The sequence below is a fragment of the Ahaetulla prasina genome, chromosome 4 (genome assembly GCF_028640845.1).
Source record: "Ahaetulla prasina isolate Xishuangbanna chromosome 4, ASM2864084v1, whole genome shotgun sequence".
NCBI classification, from domain to species: domain Eukaryota; kingdom Metazoa; phylum Chordata; class Lepidosauria; order Squamata; family Colubridae; genus Ahaetulla; species Ahaetulla prasina.
In genome coordinates, this window is record NC_080542.1 from 111,289,365 (window position 1) to 111,312,752 (window position 23,388).

The 23,388-nt window shown below is 35.2% G+C and overlaps 1 protein-coding gene across 3 annotated transcripts in view; it reads left to right on the forward strand.

Moving 5' to 3' along the window:
- The window catches only part of THSD7A (thrombospondin type 1 domain containing 7A), a 302,477-nt gene that overhangs the window by 191,023 nt on the left and 88,066 nt on the right, over nt 1-23,388 (forward strand). For all 3 annotated transcript variants that reach the window (XM_058181258.1, XM_058181256.1, XM_058181257.1), the window contains one exon: nt 16,405-16,596. In XM_058181258.1, coding sequence (XP_058037241.1) covers nt 16,405-16,596 — 192 coding nt within the window. The remainder of the gene's footprint in view (nt 1-16,404; nt 16,597-23,388) is intronic.

The following is a 23,388-nucleotide window of genomic DNA, read 5'->3' on the forward strand; positions in this document are numbered from 1 at the left end:
ATAAACTTCCACATTAGCACAATCAGCACTTATTCTCATCTCTAGTCTGAATTCATTATTGCCAACTCTTCTGATAGCTTGATCTGTCCTGCTCCAATGACTTAAATTGATTTTATTCCCAATTGAGTTTCTGCCTGTCTTCAAACTTACTTTATTTTCTCTTTTCATTTTTACCAAAATGTCATTTGATTGACTCTAGTAATGGAAGTAGTTTATTGTTCTTGGTTATGATCAATACACTGGTGTTCACTGATCCTTATCCTTCTCAGGATGACCGTATTAACAAATGAACTTCAAAAATGTTTCAAATAGCTGTCAGATCACTCAGGGAAAGCCCACAGGTATAGGATGCAAAATGCTGTGGTAGTTTTTAACATATACAGGTTACGTCAACAAGGATTGATTGCAGAACTATTGCTATTTATGCATATCAAGTTTGTAGGTATTTATAAGAAGAGTCACATCAGCATATCCCCCAACAATTGCTATTTCCAATGATGTCAGATATTTCCCACTCAACATGGCTTTTATATTAGTATATATCATTATACTGTGGTGATTGAGTGATAAATGCAATATATAAAGTTAGAATATGTATACATACATATACACATGAATAAAAATATTCAAGGTGTTTGTTAAAGGCTAGGGAAAGTCTGCCTGTCTTTTGAAGGAGTCCAGAAACCAAAACCATGAGTAGTAGCACCATCTTTATTGTAAGATAACACAATCTTACAAATCTCCTATTCTCTTCCTGAGAGAGGCAGTAGATTCCACTTCGAGTTTTAGAAATTGCCTCCAATTCCCAGAATACAATATATCTCTTCCACTGATTACCTAGCTGTAGTATTGTTGCAATACCATAAGCAAATGGATATACAAATTAGCTGTTTACAAATATTTAGTGCAGCTTACAGGACAGTTGAGGCAAAATTTGGCTCATATTTGTGAAATGAATGTCAGCCCTTTGAGATAGTCCAGATAAGAAAACAAAACTATGGATACTAGCACTACCTTTATTTTAAATTGAGAGGAACAGAATTTTGCAAGTATGAAAACACTTCTCCCCTTACTCATGTTTACTTTCCAGAGAACTTAGGAGGCTGCTTCCGAGATGCTTCTTGTACCCTCATTCCTTCTATGAACTAAAATATCTCTCAACTAATTGTTGCCTAAGCTTTGGTTCCTCTCTTTTGTCTCTCAAGATTATTCACGCATAGTCAGATAATGGCATTCCCTGTTTTCATATGGTCTAAACCAGTGGTTCCCAACATTTTTTGGGCCATGCCCCAGGGGTGAAAGGGTCCCAGATCAGACCAGCTCATGCGATCCAGTAGTGATGGCAGCTGCTAGTTCAGAGGACCGGTAGCAAAAATCCCTGGCCCCACCCCCCTGCCTCTGCTGAGCCGCACCATCAGCAGAGGGTGTTTTTTTTTACTTTTAAAAGAAGATTTTGCTTCAACATGTCTTTAAAAGTAAAAACAAAAAGCCTTTGAGGATCCTGCCTCTCAGCTGAGATCGGCAGAGCCTTTAAACTTAAAAAAAATAATTAAAGGCTACTCTGAGGATCTCACCTGAGTTCCTCATCAGCAGAACCTTAAAAAACAGAAAACCTCCTTTTAAAAGAGTCTAAGACACTTATCTGATTACTGATCGACCTCATGGCTTTTTTCCCAGCCAGAAAGCCCCAGTTTCATTTTCAGCACCAGACAGAACTAATCTAATTTAGCTAATCTATTTCATCACTGAGTAGTTAATGCTGGTTGGCTTTCCTGGCTGAGGAACTCTGGGAATTGAAGTTCACAAACCTTAATAATAAAATAAAATATTTGTGCAGCTTTCTGAGATATGGTGTATTTCTGTAGTGTTTCACTCTAACTACATAAACAAACAAAATCTCAGAAAGCTATATGTGGAATTGTGTGTGTGTGTGTGTGTGTGTGTGTGTTGTGTTGTGTGTGTGTAAAGTGTGAAAGTTGGTTTTTGAGCTTTTTGTGGCTGTGTGAAGTGTGAAGTGCAGCTGCTTTTACATTGTGTGTGAATCAGTTGTGTTGTGTTGTGTGTGTGTAAAGTGTGAAAGTTGGTTTTTGGTACTCATTGTTTTTTTATACTTTGTTTATTATTTTTATTATTTATTGTTATTGGCCACACCCACCCAGCCATCTGACCACCAAGCCACGCCCACCAATTAAGCCACACCCACAGAACCGGTAGGGAAAATTTTTAGATTTCACCCCTGCCATGCCCCACCTAAGCATCTCTAAAATCCTGATGCCCCCACCCCCCGTCAACATATAATTCTTACTATTCAAAAAGTGAACTCTATTCACATGGAGGAAGCCTAAAAGGCCATTAACTTGATTTAAACAAGGTTCCAAGGGCCCCACATTGGGGTCTAAACTAATATACACCCATTGTATTGGTCTAAACTAATATACAGGATTAAGCGTAAGAAAATGCAATGTAAATATTAAAAGTTGAGTAATGTTATTATGTGCTCAGAAAAATCATCCATGTGAAATAGCTATAGAATGAAGATGTCATGCATGATCTGATAATTCCTAATGGCATCAACAAAGTTCAGAAGATGAAATTGCTTAGCTTGTAATAGAAGAAAAGAATAAGTTGCAATTAATGAATGTACAACTGAAAGCTACGTGCAAGTATTAAAATGTTAAATCAGATTTTACTTTCCACAAATGTGTCCATGACTAAACAATTTCTTGTTATTAGTCCTAAGACTTGCTAAATAATTCATATTAACTAATTAATAAATTGTGTGTCGATCTGGATGCAAACCATAATCCTCTTCCATAGGGTTTCTAAATAGTGGTCAGTTGATTAGAAAAGGATGATTAAACCACATTGTAATTTAGATTGACCGTGGGTGCAATATTTTACAAAAAGAAAACATATTACCGGTAGTACTTCTACCAGTCTAGACTCCAAATTTCCCAATGAAACCTTGATGCTGAAAAAGATCAAACTTTCAGGGTCTGAAAAAGCTTGAAAATTAAAATTTTGAATCATTTTCAAAATTGTTGTTAACAACTGTTTCATGCAAACACTTAACATAGTCTTTGTGTATAACTAGCAGATGGCATGGTATTTTGTAACTATAAAAATGTTCTTTTTCTATTGGGAAATATTATTACATCCTTCTTGTTTATTTATATCTGTTTCTCAGGATAATAATAAAGGACAAGATAATAATCCCTGTCTCAGAAAGCAGAGCCTGGGGTTATCCAATAAACCTGATTGCTGGGAGATTCATGACAGGATAAAAAGCATTTATGCACATAGGTCACAATTAACTAGAATATTCTTAGCTGAAAGAATAAATAATGGATATCTGCTTAAGAAACTTTTATAAAGCTATAGGTTTCTACTGGTTATCATAGCCATCTATTGCCTTCAGCATCAGCAAGAGAATGCTGGACTTGAAAAGTCTTTATTTTTCTTTATTATGTCTTTATTTAGTCTTTATTATGAAAATGCATAAGAAGGAAGCAAAAGTATAACTATTACAGTTAGTATATGTGAAGCTATTGCTGGGAATAGGATGGAACTGAACCCTCCCTCTCCCCCCAGCTTTCATCAATATTTTTGTATGAGCAGAGATTGTGGTTAGGTAATGAAAAACCTGGCAATCTATCTGATATAAAAACTAAAATAGAGTCATACCTGGTTAGAGTTTTAATTATGCCAAGATAACTACATGGATGTGTCAATGGAGTCAGTAGGAGAAGAAATTAACTCAGAAAAGATTCTACTGACTGATAACCAAAGGGGATAAAATAGGAATTTGAGTGGAATTAACACTATAGAGTCACTAATGTTGGCATGGGTCATTAGAACAATCATCAACCTTCTCTGGGCTGATGATGGATGTTTCCAGCAATCCCTCCCTCCCTCCTAGATGTCAATGCTGCCCCGGTATTCCCTAGAGATCTGCATGCATGGTCATGTATGGATTTTGCATGGTTAATATAATTCTTCTCAGAAAGTATTATCAGAACTGTTTGAAATTGAAAGGAACCCAAATAGCTTATTACTTAAAAGAGTCTGGTAGTCCCTTCTCTGATTAACAAACAATATCATACTTTTGTGAGTTACCTTTTGGTTTTTTTGCTACCATAGATTCATTCTATGCTATCAGTAATTCTTATTGTAAGATGGCAATTTTTGGAATGAGAAGTAGTATAGAAATATTTTAAATATGTAGCTGGAGAGGAATATTTATTCTATGTAGACTAGCTCTTATTAAATAGCAAATGGAAACTTTATCTTCCCAAGCTTTTTATGTACCTTCCAACTTTCTTATATGCAGCTGTCATAAGGATAAAACAATCATCTTCTTGCTTGCATTAGAGAACTTTCTTTAATTTGTATAATTTGTGTTAGGAGTGGAATACCTTATCCTGCAGTGGCTATTAGTTATATTTCTCCCTCCTTGTTCCAGTTTCCTAGGCAGTAGTGCAATAGAACTCTTCTGATATAATTTGCAGTTGTGCAGACTTTTATATGTGAATTTTTCCTGTTTCTAGAAATTGGTTGAATAGTAACATGGGATGCAGAGATGTATTTAAATCAAAATGTAATGAAAGTATTTTGGTAAATTTTATTTCTGCTATATTGAAAAAAGATCAAAACCTGCTTCAGAGGTGTTTCTCTGCTGCCTTCATTTGCGATAGGTATTCTTTGAGTTCACAGCCTAGTCAAGTCTTGGAAACCCCAAGTGCTTTATTATCTAAGTGCTAACCGGAGTGGATTGTCAATTATGATGCTTATTTGGAGGCATTCATAGAATAGACACAAAAGTTTGTCCCCAGATTTTTACCCAAATGTATCCAATACTAAAATAAATAAACAAATTTGGCTGATTTCAACACAGACTTGATTATTAGATTTAAAGATCTAGAGTGAAATTTTCCCAATTTGAACAACTTCTAGAATGATGTATGATATTGAACTCCCAAAAATTGTCAAGTTGGTTAACATAGATCCAGACAATTTCTTTTCAGAAATCATTGCAAGGCATCAAATGAAGTGGTTTAATGTTTGTTATAATTGAAATCAGTGCAAATGTTACTTAAGTTTTTGAAAGGAAATTACTTGAGAATATTATCAATTAATTAAGATTGTTAATTAAAGACAGATGCTGCTTAGCAACTTATTAAGAGGCATGAATAGGAATCAAGAATTCATTAAATTCATAGAGCTGGCAGGCATAAACTTGGCATGTTTGCTTCCAAAAAATGTCATTAAATAACAACTCCACATATCCCATAAGAGAAACTTGGGCTGTTTCACCATTATATTCTTAGGCACATATTTAAGAAAGAGAGAAAATCTGTGTATGTGTGTGTGTGCATGTAAATATTTAACCAGGTTTTTAGAAGGAGAATGTTTCTAGTAGCGCCAGAAAGCATTATTCAATATCTCAATGGATTTTCTCTAGAAAGAAAAGCCAAGAAAGTTTGGGTGGAAATGGAAAGATGATTAATGGAAAACAACATAATCTGGAAAAGTTGTAGAATTCTGATAATAATAGAATACTTTATTCTTTATTGACCAGGCAATCATATAATACAACACTGTGTATAAACTACTTACTGAGAAGAAATGTATTGCATTTGTTTTATAAATTCATTCTTTTTCTCATAATGTACTAAATTTGGAATATTCTGAATTGCCATACTTTTTTCCTGTAATATGTTTTGATGTATACTTAATAAAATATTCAGCAGGAAAATGATTATGGCATTATATTTCCATTTCCAAATGTTTCTGTAATCCAGGTTTTTAGGTTAAGAAGGAACAATTTCCATCTCTGTTTGTATATGAAATGGACAACATGGTCTATGAGTCTTGCAATATTCTTACTTCCACCTAAAATCAAAATGTCAACAGATTAATAAGTACATTAATTATTATTCTTAGCCTGCAGTTCCTCCCCAGTTTCTTGTATCATGATTATTAAGTTAGGTGATTTCATCAATAAGAATAGGTTCATGTTGTAGTTTAAAAAATTATTTATTGTTCCACGTTAATGAGATGCAAATAAGCCAGTAATGTCATGGAAATTGGCATTATGTTTTATATTGAGCTGCAGAAACCTTGGCAGTTATGACCTTCAACTTAAAGGGTTTTCTGAGGACTGACATACTTGGTGATTGCTGCTCTCCATCAATCACTTACTGTTGCTACTTTGGCCCCAATAACCTGAAAGTATTTATAAATTAAAATAGCTGAGCTTGTTTATTTTCTTGGAAGCAACATAAAATGATAAACTAGTTTATTTTTCCAATGATGCTTTTATACTCTACAAGATGCATCAGTCAGCTGAATCATAGGATAAATGATTTTATGTGGAAATTCAATTTAACTTTATTTCTAGAAGCTTTAGTCATTAATGGAAAAAGTTTATTCACATGTTTGTTTTGATATGTTTAATCTTCCTCAATTCTCATTGGGATGCCTTTACATCATAGCTTTATTTACTATTCATAAATTAATATGTTGTATATCTATGTTCATGTTTAAAAATATTCTTAAATTTCACCACAGTACTTTTGATTCCTTTAATAATAGAATACTATCTTATTAAATCAAATGCAAATAAATCTTCATGGAACAATGCAACTAAAATTAAAGAAAGTAAGAACATTTTAAAAATAGTTTGAAAGAGTTGTTTCTATTATTATTAGGTTTCTACTTAGCATTATCTGAAAAAAGAGAGATTGTTCAACCAACATCATCTTATAGTAGTTCATAGCAGCTATATTAGGGCTGATAGGAAGGGCTTGCAAAAATCTAGATGACCACAAGATAGCAGCAAATAGTTCTCTGCCATTTAATATGGCAGTAATCCATGTTTGTAATCCAGATCTAGTAACACTGCCATAGAATAAAATGTATAATAGTGTCATATTGTTAGTACTCAGATCTGGGTTGCCAAAATGTAGATGACAACATCAGACAGCAATGAAATGCTGTCCAGTAACCCATCTTTCAGTTAGACACCCTTTCTTACTAGAACTGACATCATTATGGTTCTGCCATTGCAGTTACAACTGGAGATGACATATTGTGTCATCTCCAGTTGGAAAGGGAACATCAGTTTACCTTAGGTTTTCAGTGAGATATATTTATTACCTCTCAAGTTATTTTAGCTTTTTCAGACTGGTTTCATTCTTCCCACCAGTTTTCTTAGTCTAACTTTTGAATAGCATTATGCTATTTAATCTCCAAGTAGTTGTTCTTCTACTCAAATTAATAAACAGCAAATTCCATGTTTGTAGATGAAGGCTGAGTGACAGTGGATAGCTACCCACACTTATTTTTAAATAAGAAGGATTGGGAGAAGATTTAGTATGATATTTTGGTTTCAAAACATGAATAAAAGTAAGCTCATGAGAACATATTTTGTTTTTATGTACATGCAGAATCATGGCAGTTTTTACCATATTATAAAACCTAGCTACACTACCCACCACAGCTATTATCTACTGGGATTTCTACCACTTCATGTGATTGCTATGGTGGGATTAATTTGGCAGTATATGCTTGATTCTTCCTAATCAGATGTGACATTATAAAATGAAATACCCACAAAGGTCAATTTGTTAATATCATTTATGAAATATTAGAAAAAAAATCTACCTCAGTAGTACAAACTCCCAATGATTTTAAGCAAATGTTATAAAGGATATCTCATTCCAGTTTATTACTTTTAATCAGATAATATCTACCGAGGAATGCTCTAGATCTGAACATATTTCCTTAATATGCAGTCAGTGACAATATTATCCTGTTTTCACATAAAATCAATTTTTAAAGAGTGTGCCACTAGATGCAGTTTGATTGTTTGCTATGTGACAATCAAACTTCTATCTAATTAAAGATTTTGAAGATTTTAGGAGTACTGGCATTATTTGCCCGCAGAATCCCATATATTTCTAAGTTTATATGTGTATCAAGAGAGAGATAGAGGTGTCCCTGCCAGCTGCTAAAATGTCATTATACATCAGCGTGATCAAGAAAGGAAGCATCTCTTCTCTTTCAGCTGCCAACATATTTGTTCAGAACGTTTTACTTTTTTTTCAAATGTAAGGCCAGCAGTTTGATATAAAGAAAAAACTATAATGTATTTTCTTCTTCCAGTTCCCTGAGCAGCTCTGACAATAAGCAATTATTTATCAGTATTGACTCCTGCCTTGAATGTGATATTGGAATACTGTATTTCTTTTTTTAAATGTTATTGTAGCATAGCATATTATGTGTTATATTGAACATCTTGAGCTCAATTATATTAGCTATTATGATGAAATAATTGATCAGATGAAATAACTTCATAATTGCAGTATAATGATCTGGGATGAGTTAACTCTGGCTCAGAGTTAATGACTTTGCAATTTCTTGGTTGAACTCCCAAAATTCCATCAAGGAATCTATATGTAATGTAATTGAGCTTTTCATCCATATATAGTGGACCCTTACGCAAACTGCTTCCTACCAGATAAACATTGGACTAAAAATTCCGTTGAGCTATTTACTTATTTATTTAATTTGTTTGCTGTTTCTATCACTCTATATAATGCAACCCTAGTGGCATACAATTAAAACCATAAATATTAAAGTATTGCAACATTAATTACAATAATACAAACTAAAAAAACAACAACCTGAAATGCAAGGTCATTAGTCCACCAGCTATCTTCAACATAGAGCACTCCTGCGGAGACTTCCGTTGGCGCTGTTGGCATTGAAGATGATCCTTCGGATCACCAGCCCTGCGATCATGTTAAAAACTGCTTGGACAGCGCAAATCGGCTTTCTGATGGTTTGGAAACCTTTCCCTTGGGAGAAGAGGGAAAGGAGAGCAGTCGGGCGAGGGTAGAGCTCCCCGAAAGCCCCTGGAATAAAGCCAGGGGCTTGGACGGTGTGAGCTCCCTAGAAGCCTGACAGAGCTCCGGATCCAGGGCGCTTCTGCTTAAGCAGAACAAGATGTCGCAACCACTTCTGTGTCTGATATTAGTTTTAACCTGATCCCAATGCAGACGGAGCAAAAACAGGAGCACTGGCAATTGTAACTGCAGGTACCAAACCTTAACTTTGTTTCTACATTGTTTCCTTCTGAATCAACTTAAGAAGAACAATGGAAATGGCGCCTGTAATGTAATAGGGCATGAAAGTGAAAGTTAAGGAACTGCTTGTTAATGCTGTTAGCGCTCTCAGTGCTGTTTAAGGCTGCTGGATTTACATTGAAGTGGAGAGGCTTAAAAGTGGAAACTGAAAGCCTTATAGACAATAGAACTGACTTATTTAACTTAATTACTGTATTTTTGAAGAAGCAAGGAGAATTGGATTTACTGGAGTTATCTAAGTATAGATTAAAGAAAGATTGCCTCTAAGCAATTAAAATCTGGAGTTTCTAAAAGTGCTGGAGGTTCTCCAGCTCATATAGCTAACCCACAAGAATTAAATTTGGAAGCTTTACAAGAATCTTTGAAGGAATTTTTAAAAGAATCAGTAGAGCAAGCTTTAAAACTTCAAACTGCTATTATGGAAGAAAAACTTAAAGAAATAGCAGACGAGATAGCAGTTCACAATAAAGAAATAAGAGAAGATATAGTTTCTGCATTTCAAGGTATGGTAAATAATATAATCCAGATGGATGAAAGGTTGGAAGAAATTAATCAAACTAATTTGTATTTGGAAAATAAAATGGAGGAGGTCCAAACCAAGGTGGATAGAGCAGATGATGAAGTAGTTTTGTTACAATATAGATCGATGCAGTTTGCCCTGAGAGTGAGAGGATTAAAAGAAAATAAACAAGAGAATTTAAAAGAGATTTTTTCAGAGGCTTTTGCACAATTGACTGGAGAGCAAGCAATAGACCTTTTATTCCAAATTGATAAAATCTATCGTGTCAACTCCTGGGCTGCTAGACAGAGACAATTACCAAGAGACATTGTGATTTATTTTACAACCAGGAGGATTAGAAATGAAAATTTTACAAGCCTCCTACAAAAATAAAATCCAGATAGCAGAACAAGAGTTATTAATGTTGAAAGAAATCCCTCCTAAAATGTTAAGAAACAGACGAGAGTTTACTTTCTTGGTGAATTAACTCAGAAATCGATAGATACAATTTAGATCAGATTTTCCAACTGGATTAATATTATTTTATGCAGGAGAAAGATATCGCCTTAATACAGTTTGGAAGGAAAGAGATTTCTATACTAATGTTTTAAAGGCTGGAAGCCCATCATCTCCAGATGTTAGGAGGAGAAGAGAGGTAGAGGTGGAAAAAAAGTCTGAGAAGGAAGGAAAGTAGATACAAGCACAAGCGGAAGCTGCCATTACTGAAGAAGATTTATTGCAATCATTGGGTACTCCCCAAATTCCAGAATTAATGGGAAAAACAGGAGATACAAAAGAACAAAGACTGACCAGAGTAGCTATTAAATGTAAAGAACAAGAAAAGATGCAACAATCTCAAGCAAAAAATCAAGAAATTACTAAAACAGAAGCTGTGGGAGGAGCCAGGCCGAAGAGAAAGATGCAGGAAGATTTCCAGCCAATGCTCCAAAAGCTTCAAGGTGCCAAGAATGGCAACTAGATTCTTAACTTGGAATGTTAATGGTCTAAATTCACCACAAAAAAGAAAAAAGTTATTTCATTATTTGAAACAATTTAAAAATGATGTAATTTGTTTGCAGGAAGTACATATCAGAATATCAGATCAAAAATATTTGATAAACTCAAGATTAGGTACACATTTTGTCGCACCGGCCTCAGAGAAGAAGAATGGTATAGTTATATACCTAAAGAAAGAACTAATAGCCAAATTAGTTGAGGCAGATGCTCAAGGAAGATACATTGCAATTGAACTTTTAATAGAGGAGAAGAGAACACTTCTAATTGGAGTATACACACCTAATCAACAGCAAGAAAAGTTTTATAAATTTTTGCATATCAAAATAATACAGTGGAATTATAAATCGTTTATATTAATGGGAGATTAGAATGGAGTATTGGATACGCGAAAAGATAAAAAAACTACTTTTTGAAATATTTCAAGTTGTGCGGAATTGCCTAAAGCTTTTTTTGATATGATGGAAGATTTGGAGCTGAGAGATATTTGGCGAGAACGGAATGTTGAAGAAAAAGACTTCACTTTTTTTTCTGTTAGACATCAATCTTTTTCTAGGATTGATTTTATACTAATTTCTACTGATTTTCTTTTCAGGGTAAAGAAGACGAAGATATGTGCAAGAACTCTAACTGATCATAGGATGGAACTTGATCAGGAAAAGGGAGTTAGGAGATCCTGGAGGTTAAATGAAAATTTGTTTAGATATGAAGAAAATGTAAAGGAATGTAAAAGACAAATGAAAGAGTTTTTTGTTATGAATAGGAATAAGGGTACACTGATAGAAATGGTTTGGGATGCAATTAAAGCATATACGAAATATATATATGAATATATATGAAAATATATATGAAAATAAATATAGATTTAAACAGCAGAAGAAGCGCAGGGATTTAGAAGAGGAAATAAAAAAGAAAGAACAATTACTTATACTTAATCCAGAAGAGAAAAAAGTTAAAGAGACAATAAATTTATTACGAGGGCAGTTTAATATGCTGATAGCTGATCAGGTAGCAATCTACAATATGTTAATCATAATACATTTTGTAACTCCAACAAACCAGGTAGGTGGCTAGCATATGCAATAAGGAAAAAACAGAAATCACATATTATTGGAAAGAGAGAATATAAAGGTAAAGAAGTATGTCAACAGACTATGATTAAAAAAGCTTTTTTAGAATTTTATGCAAAATTATATGCTAGCGACCCAATTCAAGATATAGATATAGATAAATATTTACAGAAAGAGAATATCTCTGAACTTACGCCAGGACAAAGGGAAGGATTGAATCAATCTATAACTTCTGAAGAAATTATTTTAGCTATTAAGCAGTTAAAAACAGGTAAAGCTCCAGGAACAGTTGGCCTAACTGCTGTTTATTATAAAAATCTACAGCTTGAAATGGTGGATCTGCTTAAGGAGTTACTTAATAAAATTCAACTTGGAGGAGATGTACCTCCACCCTGGAGATCTGCTTTTATTTCACTGATACCAAAGGAATATCAAGACTGTACTAAAGCAGAAAATTATAGGCCAATATCACTTTTGAATACTGATTACAAGATTTTTGTTAAAATACTTGCAAATAGATGTTAGTTATACAACTAAAGATTCATAATGACCAATCAGGTTTTGTAAAAGGAAGACAAATGAGAAATAATGTTAGACAAATTGTGAACTTATTGGACTATCTGGAGAGAAACATAACATAACATAACATAACATAACGTAACGTAACGTAACGTAACGTAACGTAACGTAACGTAACGTAACGTAACGTAACGTAACGTAACGTAACGTAACGTAACATAACATAACATAACATAACATAACATAACATAACATAACATAACATAACATAACATAACATAACATAACATAACATAACATAACATAACATAACATAACATAACATAACATCAGAGTTGGAAGGGACCTTGGAGGCCTTCTAGTCCAACCCCCTGCCCAGGCAGGAAACCCTATACCATCTCAGTCAGATGGTTATCCAACATTTTCTTAAAAATTTCCAGTGTTGGAGCATTCACAACTTCTGAAGGCAAGTCGTTCCACTTATTAATTGTTCTAACTGTCAGGAAATTTCTCCTTAGTTCTAAGTTGCTTCTTTCTTTGACCAGTTTCCACCCATTGCTTCTTGTTCTACCCTCAGGTGCTTTGGTGAACAGCCTGACTCCCTCTTCTTTGTGGCAGCCCCTAAGATATTGGAACACAGCTATCATGTCTCCCCTAGTCTTTCTTTTTGTTAAACTAGACATACCCAGTTCCTGCAACCGTTCTTCATATGTTTTATCCTCCAGTCCCCTAATCATCTTTGTTGCTCTTCTCTGCACTCTTTCTAGAGTCCAGGTCCCTGCAGCGCTCTTCTTCTTGGATGCAGAGAAGGCATTTGATAGATTCAATTGGAAATTTTTATTTAAATTAATAGAAAAGATGAAGTTTGGGGAATGTTTTGCCCAAACAATTAGGGCAATATATCAGGGACAAACAGCACAATTAACAGTTAATGGCAGTATAACAGAAGTTTTTAGAATTGAAAAAGGGACAAGGCAGGGATGCCCCTTGTTGCCACTATTGTTTATTCTAATGTTAGAACTATTACTGAATAAAATACGTGGATCAAATAAAATAAAGGGAATTAAAATTAGACATCAAGATTATAGATTAAAAGCATTTGTAGATGACTTGGTTGTTATTTTATCCCAACCAATACAATCGGTTGTACACTTGATGGATATAATTAGTCAATATGGAAAGGTATCTAGATTTAAAGTAAATCAACAAAAGACAAAAATAATAACTAAAAATATGACTATACTGCAAAAAATAGAATTAGAGAGAATAACGGAATTTGAAATAGTAAAAAAGGTTAAATATTTAGGAGTGTATATTGCAGCTTCAAATGTGAAATTATATAAAAATAATTATGAAATTTTATGGCAAAAAGTGCAGAAGGAAATGGAGAATTGGAAAAAGTTGCAGTTATCTTTATTGGGAAGCATAGCACTAATTAAAATGAATGTTTTGCCCAAGTTTTTATTTTTGTTTCAAATGATACCAATACTTTAAAAAGATGCAAACTTGAAGGAATTGGAGAATGGAATTAATAAATTTATATGGGTTGGTAAAAGACCGAGAATAAAACTGAAAGTAATACAGGATACACGTGAAAGAGGGGGTCTTAAAATGCCTAATTTAAGATTATATTATGAAGCAGCTGCGCTATCACTAATTAGTGATTGGTTTAATCTAACAGAAGAAAGAATATTGAATATAGAGGGTTATGATTTGTTATATGGATGGCATGCTTACTTATTGTATGATAAAAAAGTGGATAAAGTTTTTAAAGCTCATATACTTAGAAATGCTTTTCTGAGGGTTTGGAAAAAGTATCAATATAACTTAAACTACAAAATATCTATATGGGCAAGTCCCAGGCATGCAATAGAGAACATAAGTACAGAACAAAAACAGGAGGTAATTAAGTGCTTCTTTCTATGGAGAAAGGTAAATTACAATTGAAATCTTTAAACATAATGAAAGAAGAAAGGATAATTCATACTTGGTTTCAGTATGGACAGCTGCAAGCTAGATGGAAAGAGGATCAGAAAATTGGTATTATGCAAAATGAGGAAAATTTGGTAAAACAGATTACAGATCAAAGTCAATCGCATATTAAAAGGTTGTATAATGCATTGTTAGAAATAGATTCAGAAACGGAACTTGTTAAGGACTGTATGATAAAATGGGCACAAAATATACAGGAACCTATAATGATGAAAACTTGGGAGAAAATTTGGGTTAGAAATGTTAAATTTATACAAGCACAAAATTTAAAAGAAAATTTTTACAAAATGTTTTATAGATGGCATTTAGACCCTAAAAAATTAGCCTGTATGTATCCGAATTTGCAAGCTAAATGTTGGAGATGTGACTGTGATGATGCTACTTATTATCATATATGGTGGACTTGTAAAAAAACCAAACCATTTTGGATAAGAATTTGATGGGTCATGCAAAATATTTTGAAAAAGAAGATAAAGTTTACTCCACAATTGTTTTTATTGGGTATAATCTCGGATTGTACGATAATAGAGAGTAAATTGTTTTTAAATTTAATATCAGCAGCCAGACTATTGGTAGCACAATACTGAAAGAAGGAATATTTTTCTATGATTGAAGAATGGATATTAAAAGTTGCAAACTTAGCAGAGATGGCAAAAATTTCAGCATATTTGAAAGACTGTTCACAAGAAAGATACATAGTGGAATGGAGAAGATGGATTGACTACATTCAAAATAAATATCAGACTAAGAAATATCAAATAGCTTTTGAATGAACAGACTGTAAGAATTATATTTATATTTCTTTGTATGTAAAAGGAGAGTTAAGGTCCTAGGGAAGGATGAGAGTTTATGGATAGTTAGCATATGTTTAGTTTATGATTGTTTGTTATACCCTGTATTTTGCTCTGGGAAGTCTTGTGGGGGGGGTTGGGGAAAGGGCGGAGGGGGGGGGAGGTTAGGGGAGGGGGAAGGAGGGGAGATATTTGTTAAAATTTTGTAAAACTTTTTCAATAAAAAAAAAACATAGAGCACCCCTGCCAGGACTCCTATAATGCTATGGCCATATTGTCTGGAATACAATGAATGTTATTATTTTTATTATTTTATTTGTAGCCTGCTTTTATTATTTTTACAAATAACTCAAGGCGGTGAACATATCCAGTATTGTATGCCTTCCTCCTCCTATTTTCCACACAACAACCCTGTGAAATGAATTGGTCTGAGAGACAGTGACTGGCCCAAAGTCCCCCAGATGGCCTTCCTGGCTAAGGAGAAAGTTACTTTTTAACCTTCTAACTGTCCTGCTTTCCAATCTGGCACTTTAGCCACTAGAGCAGGGGTCTCCAAACTTGGCAATTTTAAGACTTGTGAATTCTGGGAGTTGAAGTCCAGAAGTCTTAAAGTTGCCAAGTTTGGAGACCTCTGCACTAGACCAAACGGCTCTGTCTGGAGGGTTATAAATTAGTAAAATTCAGGGGTTTAATTTATTTTTAATGCATTTATAAACCCCTCTGTTAAAGGCTGCTCTTTTAAATAGGATAGGAAGAACCACAGCCACTGAAATAAAAACAGTAAAAGACAAAGAACATAAAATAACAGAAGTACAATATACAAATGGCATCAATTATAATTAATATAATTTTCCAGACACTGAGAGTGCTAGAACATCCAGCTGTTACAGAATAATCAAGTTTTTAATGAACTTCCAGAAGACCAGGAGTCTGGAAGCTACCCTTGCCGTATAATTTGCTTTAGAGTAAATCTATTTATGTTTGTTCTGCAAGATAATTCAGCTACCTAATGAATTTGCAACATCTTTCCCACAAAGATAATTGTTACAGTATTTAAATAATATTTTCCTTTCTTATCTAAATTAAGATATATATATTGCTACCTAACATTTCCAAAGTATAAATATGAACTTTCTCCCATTCATCATTCAGCTCCATTTTGAATGCATGAGTGAATATGGATTTTGCAAAAATTTCTCAAGCGCTCAACCATGGAAAAATATACACTCACTTGGATAACTAATCAGTTTATTTATTTATTTTTTACAAAGCAACCAAATCTAATTTATTTATATGCCCATCTGGGTTAAGAATGTTCAATTGAAGTTAAATTAGCTCTGATAGACTGCTACTGGCCTTTTCTTTCCCAGGAGAAGAATTTGATAGACAGCTCTGCAGAGATGCTATCTATCCCGTCCCCATTGTCTGTGAAATTCCATGCCCCAAGGACTGTGTTCTCAGCACATGGTCTGGATGGTCCTCCTGCTCTCACACCTGCTCAGGGAAAACCACAGAAGGGAAACAGATGCGCACCCGCTCCATCCTGGCATATGCAGGTGAAGGTAAGGCCATCTATTAGCATTTTGCAACACAAAAACATAAGCATGTAATATTTTCTTAGGATTCATGACAAAGAATGAACAAGGAAAAGTTATTTCTCTCTCCCTCTCTCTCTCTCTCTCTCCCCCCCCCCTCTCAATATTTTAGCATGACTAGTAACAGTGTTGGCAAGTAGAGTATACACTATTCTCACTGTGATTTGCTGTGTATTAATGAGTTATGAAATACCTGGAATGGTATATAGGAATGACCTTGGGAGACTGTGCAAAGAGACACTGCAAAGGGAATGATCAAATAAGAGAGAGCATAGACCGCAGCTGGATATTGGATGAGGCAAGACACTCAGAAGAGGCCATTCTTATCTGTAAAGGAAGGGGAGTGTAAGATTTTATCAATGTAGCTTTACAATAAAGTAGAATTAGCTCATCTGGTTATATTTCCTACTTGACTGGCCCCAGAACATTGACAGTACCAAAACTGATGCTTTTAGCAGTTAAGGCTAATATCTCATGTTATATTCTCTTGTCTTACTTTCAAATTACTTACTTTCCCTTCTTGCATTTTGTTTTCCCACATTTAGATTTAGATAGCAGGTGCCTGTTTTATATTTTCTTCATTCCTACCCCAAGAAATCTTTTAGTGTAAACTTACCAGGATTTAAATAGTGGTATAGATTTTTTTTTGTTCAGTAGCCATTTTAATTTTAAAAGAAAAGAAAAATGTATACTTTAATTTTTTAGCATTGCAAATGTTTTAAAGGAATTATTCTTAATTTGCTAATATCTATTATAATGTTCCTAGTGCATGATTTCATTTAGCTTTTATACTACAAAGGAACATTTAATTATTTGAAACTGGAGGGCAAAGTATGTATATTTCACTGAGTTTATGGCCATTCTCAAATAATTTACATTTCAAAGTGGGAGAAAATCACTTAATTCATGTTCTGTTTCTACTACGGATAAAAAGAAGTAGTGTGGTTTGGAAAAAGCAGTCCCTGAATCTCCAGAAAGCTCTGTGTTGATTAGCACCAATGAACTGAACCAATTAGCATCCAACATACATTTGACAAAGCTGTATTAATAAGAGTTATTTTCAAGAAGGTAGTATACAAAAATGTTTAAAAGAATAATCTTTGAAAAGTATAACTTTACGGAATAAAGAAGATAACTTTAACAGAGATGTGCTGCTGCCTATGCAAAAAGGGCTAAAGCATTTTTAAGTCCAGAACAATAACATTAGGAAGCATCTGAGACAGCTACCTAACTGTAAGGAGGAACTGATAATAATAAATCAGATTCTTTTATTATAGCTAATCTCAGTAAAAGTAGTTTTAGACTTCCTGCAAAATTGAATTCTTAATACCTCCAAGGCTAAAATGTTTACATAGTTTCTACTGTTTACTTGTTAATCATCACATAATTTTGTGTGCGTGCGTGCATGTGTGTGTGTGTGTGTATTTCACATATTTAGATTAGAAATGGAATGAAGAATAGAAAATGTTTTGATTTAAACTGTTTAAAGTATATACATTAGTGATTGAGGGCTAAGGGAATTTTTTTTTAGGGAAAAAATTGGTTGGCTCCTGGAAGCAGTACTAGCTTCTGGTCAAAATGTTACAAAAAATTCAGAAGCTTTCTCTTAGAAGAAATATGTTTGAAGCAATATAGGATTGCTTGTTCCCATCAGCTATTGTTTTGGGAAGTTATCTTTTCCCCTATAATCCATATGTTTATTTCTGTTGCTGTCTCTCCATCTCTCTCTCTCTCTCTCTCTCTCTCTCTCTCTCTCTCTCTCTCCCTCCCTCCCTCCCTCCCTCCCCTCTGTGTGTGTGAGAGACAGAGGGGGGAGAGAGCAAAGAAATAGATGTGAGAAGCTGTATGTGTTTTCAAATTTCTCTTTCCCCAAAAACTATGGGACAAATCTGCTAGGAGTCCAAAGGGAGGAATAGATCTACTTTTATAATTCAAAACATCTGTTACTCTCTCCACCTCTAAGCCCTTGGCATATGGCAGCCTATAAATACATTTTTAAAAGCTTTTTCAACAGGAAGGTGGAGGCTTTTCCTAGCATAGGTACTCCAGCTCTATGATTTATGAGTCACAAATGAGCCTCAAATTGTTTCATGCTTAATTTTTCATGATGCTAAAGACTTGAGAGCCATGTAAAGAAGTAATATTGAGCCTTAAGCTCTTAGCTTCTCTAAGGCAATAGATATTAACTATATTCCTTTGTTCACACCCAGCGTGGAACATTTTAGATATCTAACGTATTGCTAAATCTGCAACAATGGCTGGGAGCTGATGAAACCATATTTAGGCAAGTGCCATTATTGAAATATATTCAGATAATGGGGAAAGACAAGAGATAACAGGTTTTTGGATTTGGCAAAAATGATCCCAGAATCTGGAAGATAATTAGGATACTGTCAATGCAGATTGCTTATCTCTATATGAAATGAAACTCATTTTAGACTGTAGCAAATTTCAGAAGCTTCTTTTACATAGTAACACAGGGAATATCTGACTATATCAGGTTATCCTCCCTGCAAGATTAGTAATGTTTTGGCAATTCTCAGGGTGGAAGTTTTTGATGACAAAGCAGTTTAATCATATGGAATTCCTTCTACCTTTTTGAATATCATAATTAAATTATGAAAGTAGTTCTGGTTTTTTCATAGGTGTCATAATCAAGATAATTATTTCCAGATGAAAGAACAAAAATTGGTGCCTGACAATCTAAATAATCAGTTAACAGTGTAATCTTTCCCAATATGCATATCACTGCTATTTACAATGTTTGTTAAAGCACACTAGAAATGAATTATGGCATGTATAAGTCAAACTCAAGGGAGACTTTTTGTTGTTGTTAGTTGCGAAGTCGTGTCTGACTCATCGCAACCCCATGGACAACATTCCTCCAGGCCTTCCTGTCCTCTACCATCCTCTGGTGTCCATTTAAACTCCTGCCTACTGCTTCAGTGACTCCATCCAGCCACCTCGTTCTCTGTCATCCCCTTCTTCTTTTGCCCTCAATCTTTCCTAGCATCAGGCTCTTCTCCAGTGAGTCCTTCTTTCTCATTAGGTGGCCAAAGTATTTCAGTTTCATCTTCAGGATCTGGCCTTCTAAAGAGCAGTCAGGGTTGATCTCCTCTAGAACTGACTTGTTTGTTCGCCTTGCAGTCCAAGGGACTCGCAGGAGTCTTCTCCAGCACCAGAGTTCAAAGGCCTCAATTCTTTGGCGCTCAGCCTTTCTTATGGTCCAACCTTCACAGCCATACATTGCAACTGGGAAAACCATAGCTTTGACTATACGCACTTTGGTTGGCAGGGTGATGTCCCTGCTTTTTAGTACGCTGTCTAGATACTTCTTCCGGCAATCTTAGTTCCAATTTTTGATTCATCTATCCCCACCTTTCTCATGATGTGTTCTGCATACAAGTTAAATAGGCAGGGTGATAGTATACAGCCTTGCCGGACTCCTTTCCCAATTTTGAACCAATCAGTGGTTCCGTGTCCAGTTCTCACTATTGCTTCTTGACCCGCATACAGGTTTCTCAAGAGACAAATAATCTCTTTAAGAACTTGCCACAATTTGTTGTGATCCACACAATCAAAGGCTTTAGCATAGTCAATGAAGCAGAAGTAGATGTTTTTCTGGAACTCCCTAGCTTTCTCCATGATCCAGCATATATTGGCAATTTGATCTCTAGTTCCTCTGCCTCTACGAAATCCTGCCTGTACTTCTGGTAGTTCTCGATCCACATATTGCTGGAGCCTAGCTTGTAGGATTTTAGACATAACCTTACTAGCATGTGAAATGAGTGCAATGGTGCGATAGTTTGAACATTCATTGGCATTGCCTTTCTTTGGAATTGGAATGTAAATTGACCTTTTCCAATCCTGTGGCCATTGTTGAGTTTTCCAAATTTGCTGGCAAATTGGGTGTAGCACTTTTACTGCGTCGTCTTTTAGGGTTTTGAATAGCTCAGCTGGAATACTGTCTCCTCCACTAGCTTTGTTGTTGCTCAGATTTCCTAAGGCCCATTTGACTTCACATTCTAGGATGTCTGGCTCAAGGTTAGTGACCACCCCATCGTGGTTATCAGGGATGTTAAGCTCATTCTTGTATAGTTCTTCTGTGTAATTTTGCCACCTCTTCTTAATCTCTTCTGCCTCTGTTAGGTCCCTGCCATTTTGGTCCTTTATCATGCCCACCTTTGCATGAAATGTTCCCTTCATATCTCCAATTTTCTTGAAGAGATCTCTGGTCCTCCCTATTCTATTGTTTTCTTCTATTTCTTTGCACTGTTCATTTAAGAATGCATTCTTATCTCTTCTAGCTATTCTCTGGAATTCTGCATTCAACTGAATTCAATTCAAATTCAAATTGAATTCGAATTCAAATTCAAATTGAATTCAAATTGAATTCAAATTGAATTCAAATGAATTCAAATTGAATTCAAATGAATTCAAGGGAGACTAGTAGATATTATTTTCCCCAAACTCTTATATTCAAGTCAATAGAAGAATTGGTGTCAAAATAGCAAAGGAATATAATATTATAAGTAGAAAAAAGTCTGTGACTTAATTAATTATAGAACATGGCTTCTGATGGTCATTGCTGTAGCTAAATAATTATCAATCTTCTTTCTGTATCATGTGATAACATGACTTTTGGTCATCTCTTTCTTATATAAGAAGGATAATGAAGGCATCTTTAACTTGATTATTTAACTTACAAACCTGATTATAATTCTGGTTAAGAATTAAGAAAGGATAAGATGGGGAAAGAAATAAAATTACTAATCTTACCTCTTTCTCTGATGAGGGTAGTGTATACATGCACAAACATCTCAATATCCCCCTTTAGTTGCTTTTTAAAATTAGAAAAGAAATAATTAATCCCTGATGTATTTAAAACTTCTACTTCCTGGCACTAGTATACTATTACTGGGAATTTGAAGTATAGATGAACAGAAACAGAGCAGGTCATGTTTGGTGTTATGTATGCCATTTAAAAATGCCATACATACATACATACATACATACATACATACATGTTTTTGTAGGTTTTCACGGGCATAGGTAGCTCTTGGCATATTTGGGTCTTTTCCCATGTAAGGTTGAGAGTATCTTGGAAGATGATGAGTGAGTAGGTCTCACTCACCATCTTCAGGCTAGTGCTTTCGAGATGCTGAATCACAGCCATCTGCTTAAGACATCACATCACAGAACTCCAGAGGCCACAACACCAAAGCTCAGGAACAAAAGACTAATACCACAATATCAGCAAGATCCTCCACAAACATAACATCAAGACAGCATTCTGCACAAACCAAAAAATATCCACCATCCTAAGAAACCCCAAAGACAAAATTGAGTTAGAAAATCAAGGAGTATATGAAATCCCATGCACCGCCTGCCCCACCACATACATCGGACAAACCAACAGAAGAATAAATGCACGCATTGAAGAACACAAGAACTCAGTCAAAAAAGAGGAACCAACTTCTTCCCTGGTCCAACACCTTAAAGCCACAGGACACGATATTGACTTTAAAAAGACCAGAACTGTCGCCAAAACTGAACACTTTAACAACAGAATAATCAGAGAAGCCATCGAGATAGAAAAACGCCTACACAGCATGAACAAACGAGATGATACCTCCCGCCTACCAGCCATTTGGAAACCCGCCCTTATTGACAAACGAGTCCCTAACACGAGGAATGACACCAGACCCACACTCACGAGGTCCACACAGGATGTCACCACCACACATTCACCCAGAAAGCAGACCCAAACCCACACTGATCAGGAAGCACGACCAAGGACCAGAAGCCAGACCGCAGCTGCAACATTAGCCATTTCAAACCCCTCCAATCCATACATACAGCAGACAGACACCCACTATGAAGATGTAGCACGACCACAAACACGAAGCCAAACAACAGCAATGCAGCTCACCAGCTCAAATCCCCCTGCAACTCAGACTAATCTGAGCACAACCAAGCCCCCACCCAAACAGGACACACACCCATCCAATCAGAGCACAAAAAATAACCCCATCCAATCAGAGCACAGCCAAGCTCCCACCCAATCAGTTCAAACCCCCACTAGCAGTTAAAAGGAAGAAACAGCTGCGATCACACATTGCTCCCAGAAGCACGAAGCTGAAGCCTGAAGATGACGAATGAGACTTCGTCGAAATGTCGCCAAGACACTTCCAATTTTACACGGGAGAAAACCCGAACAACCAAAGACACACACACACACACACACACACACACACACACACACACACATATATATATATATATATATATATATATATATATATATATATATATATATATATATATGGATGCGGTGGCTTAGTGGCTAAGAAACTGAGCTTGTTGATCGAAAGGTCGGCAGTTCAGTGGTTCGAATTCCTAGTGCCGCATAACGGGGTCAGCTCCCATTACTTGTCCCAGCTTCTGCAAACCTGGCAGTTCAAAAGCACGTAAAAAATGCAAGTAGAAAAATAGGGACCACCTTTGATGGAAAGGTAACAGCGTTCCATGTGCCTTTGGTGTTTAGTCATGCTGGCCACATGACTATGAAGACGTCTTCGGATAATGCTGGCTCTTCGGCTTTGAAACGGAGATGAGCCCCGCCCCCTAGAGTCAGGAATGACTAGCCCATATGTGTGAGGGGAACCTTTACCTTAATATAGATAGATAGATATAGATATAGATATAGATATAGATATAGATATAGATATAGATATAGATATAGATATAGATATAGAT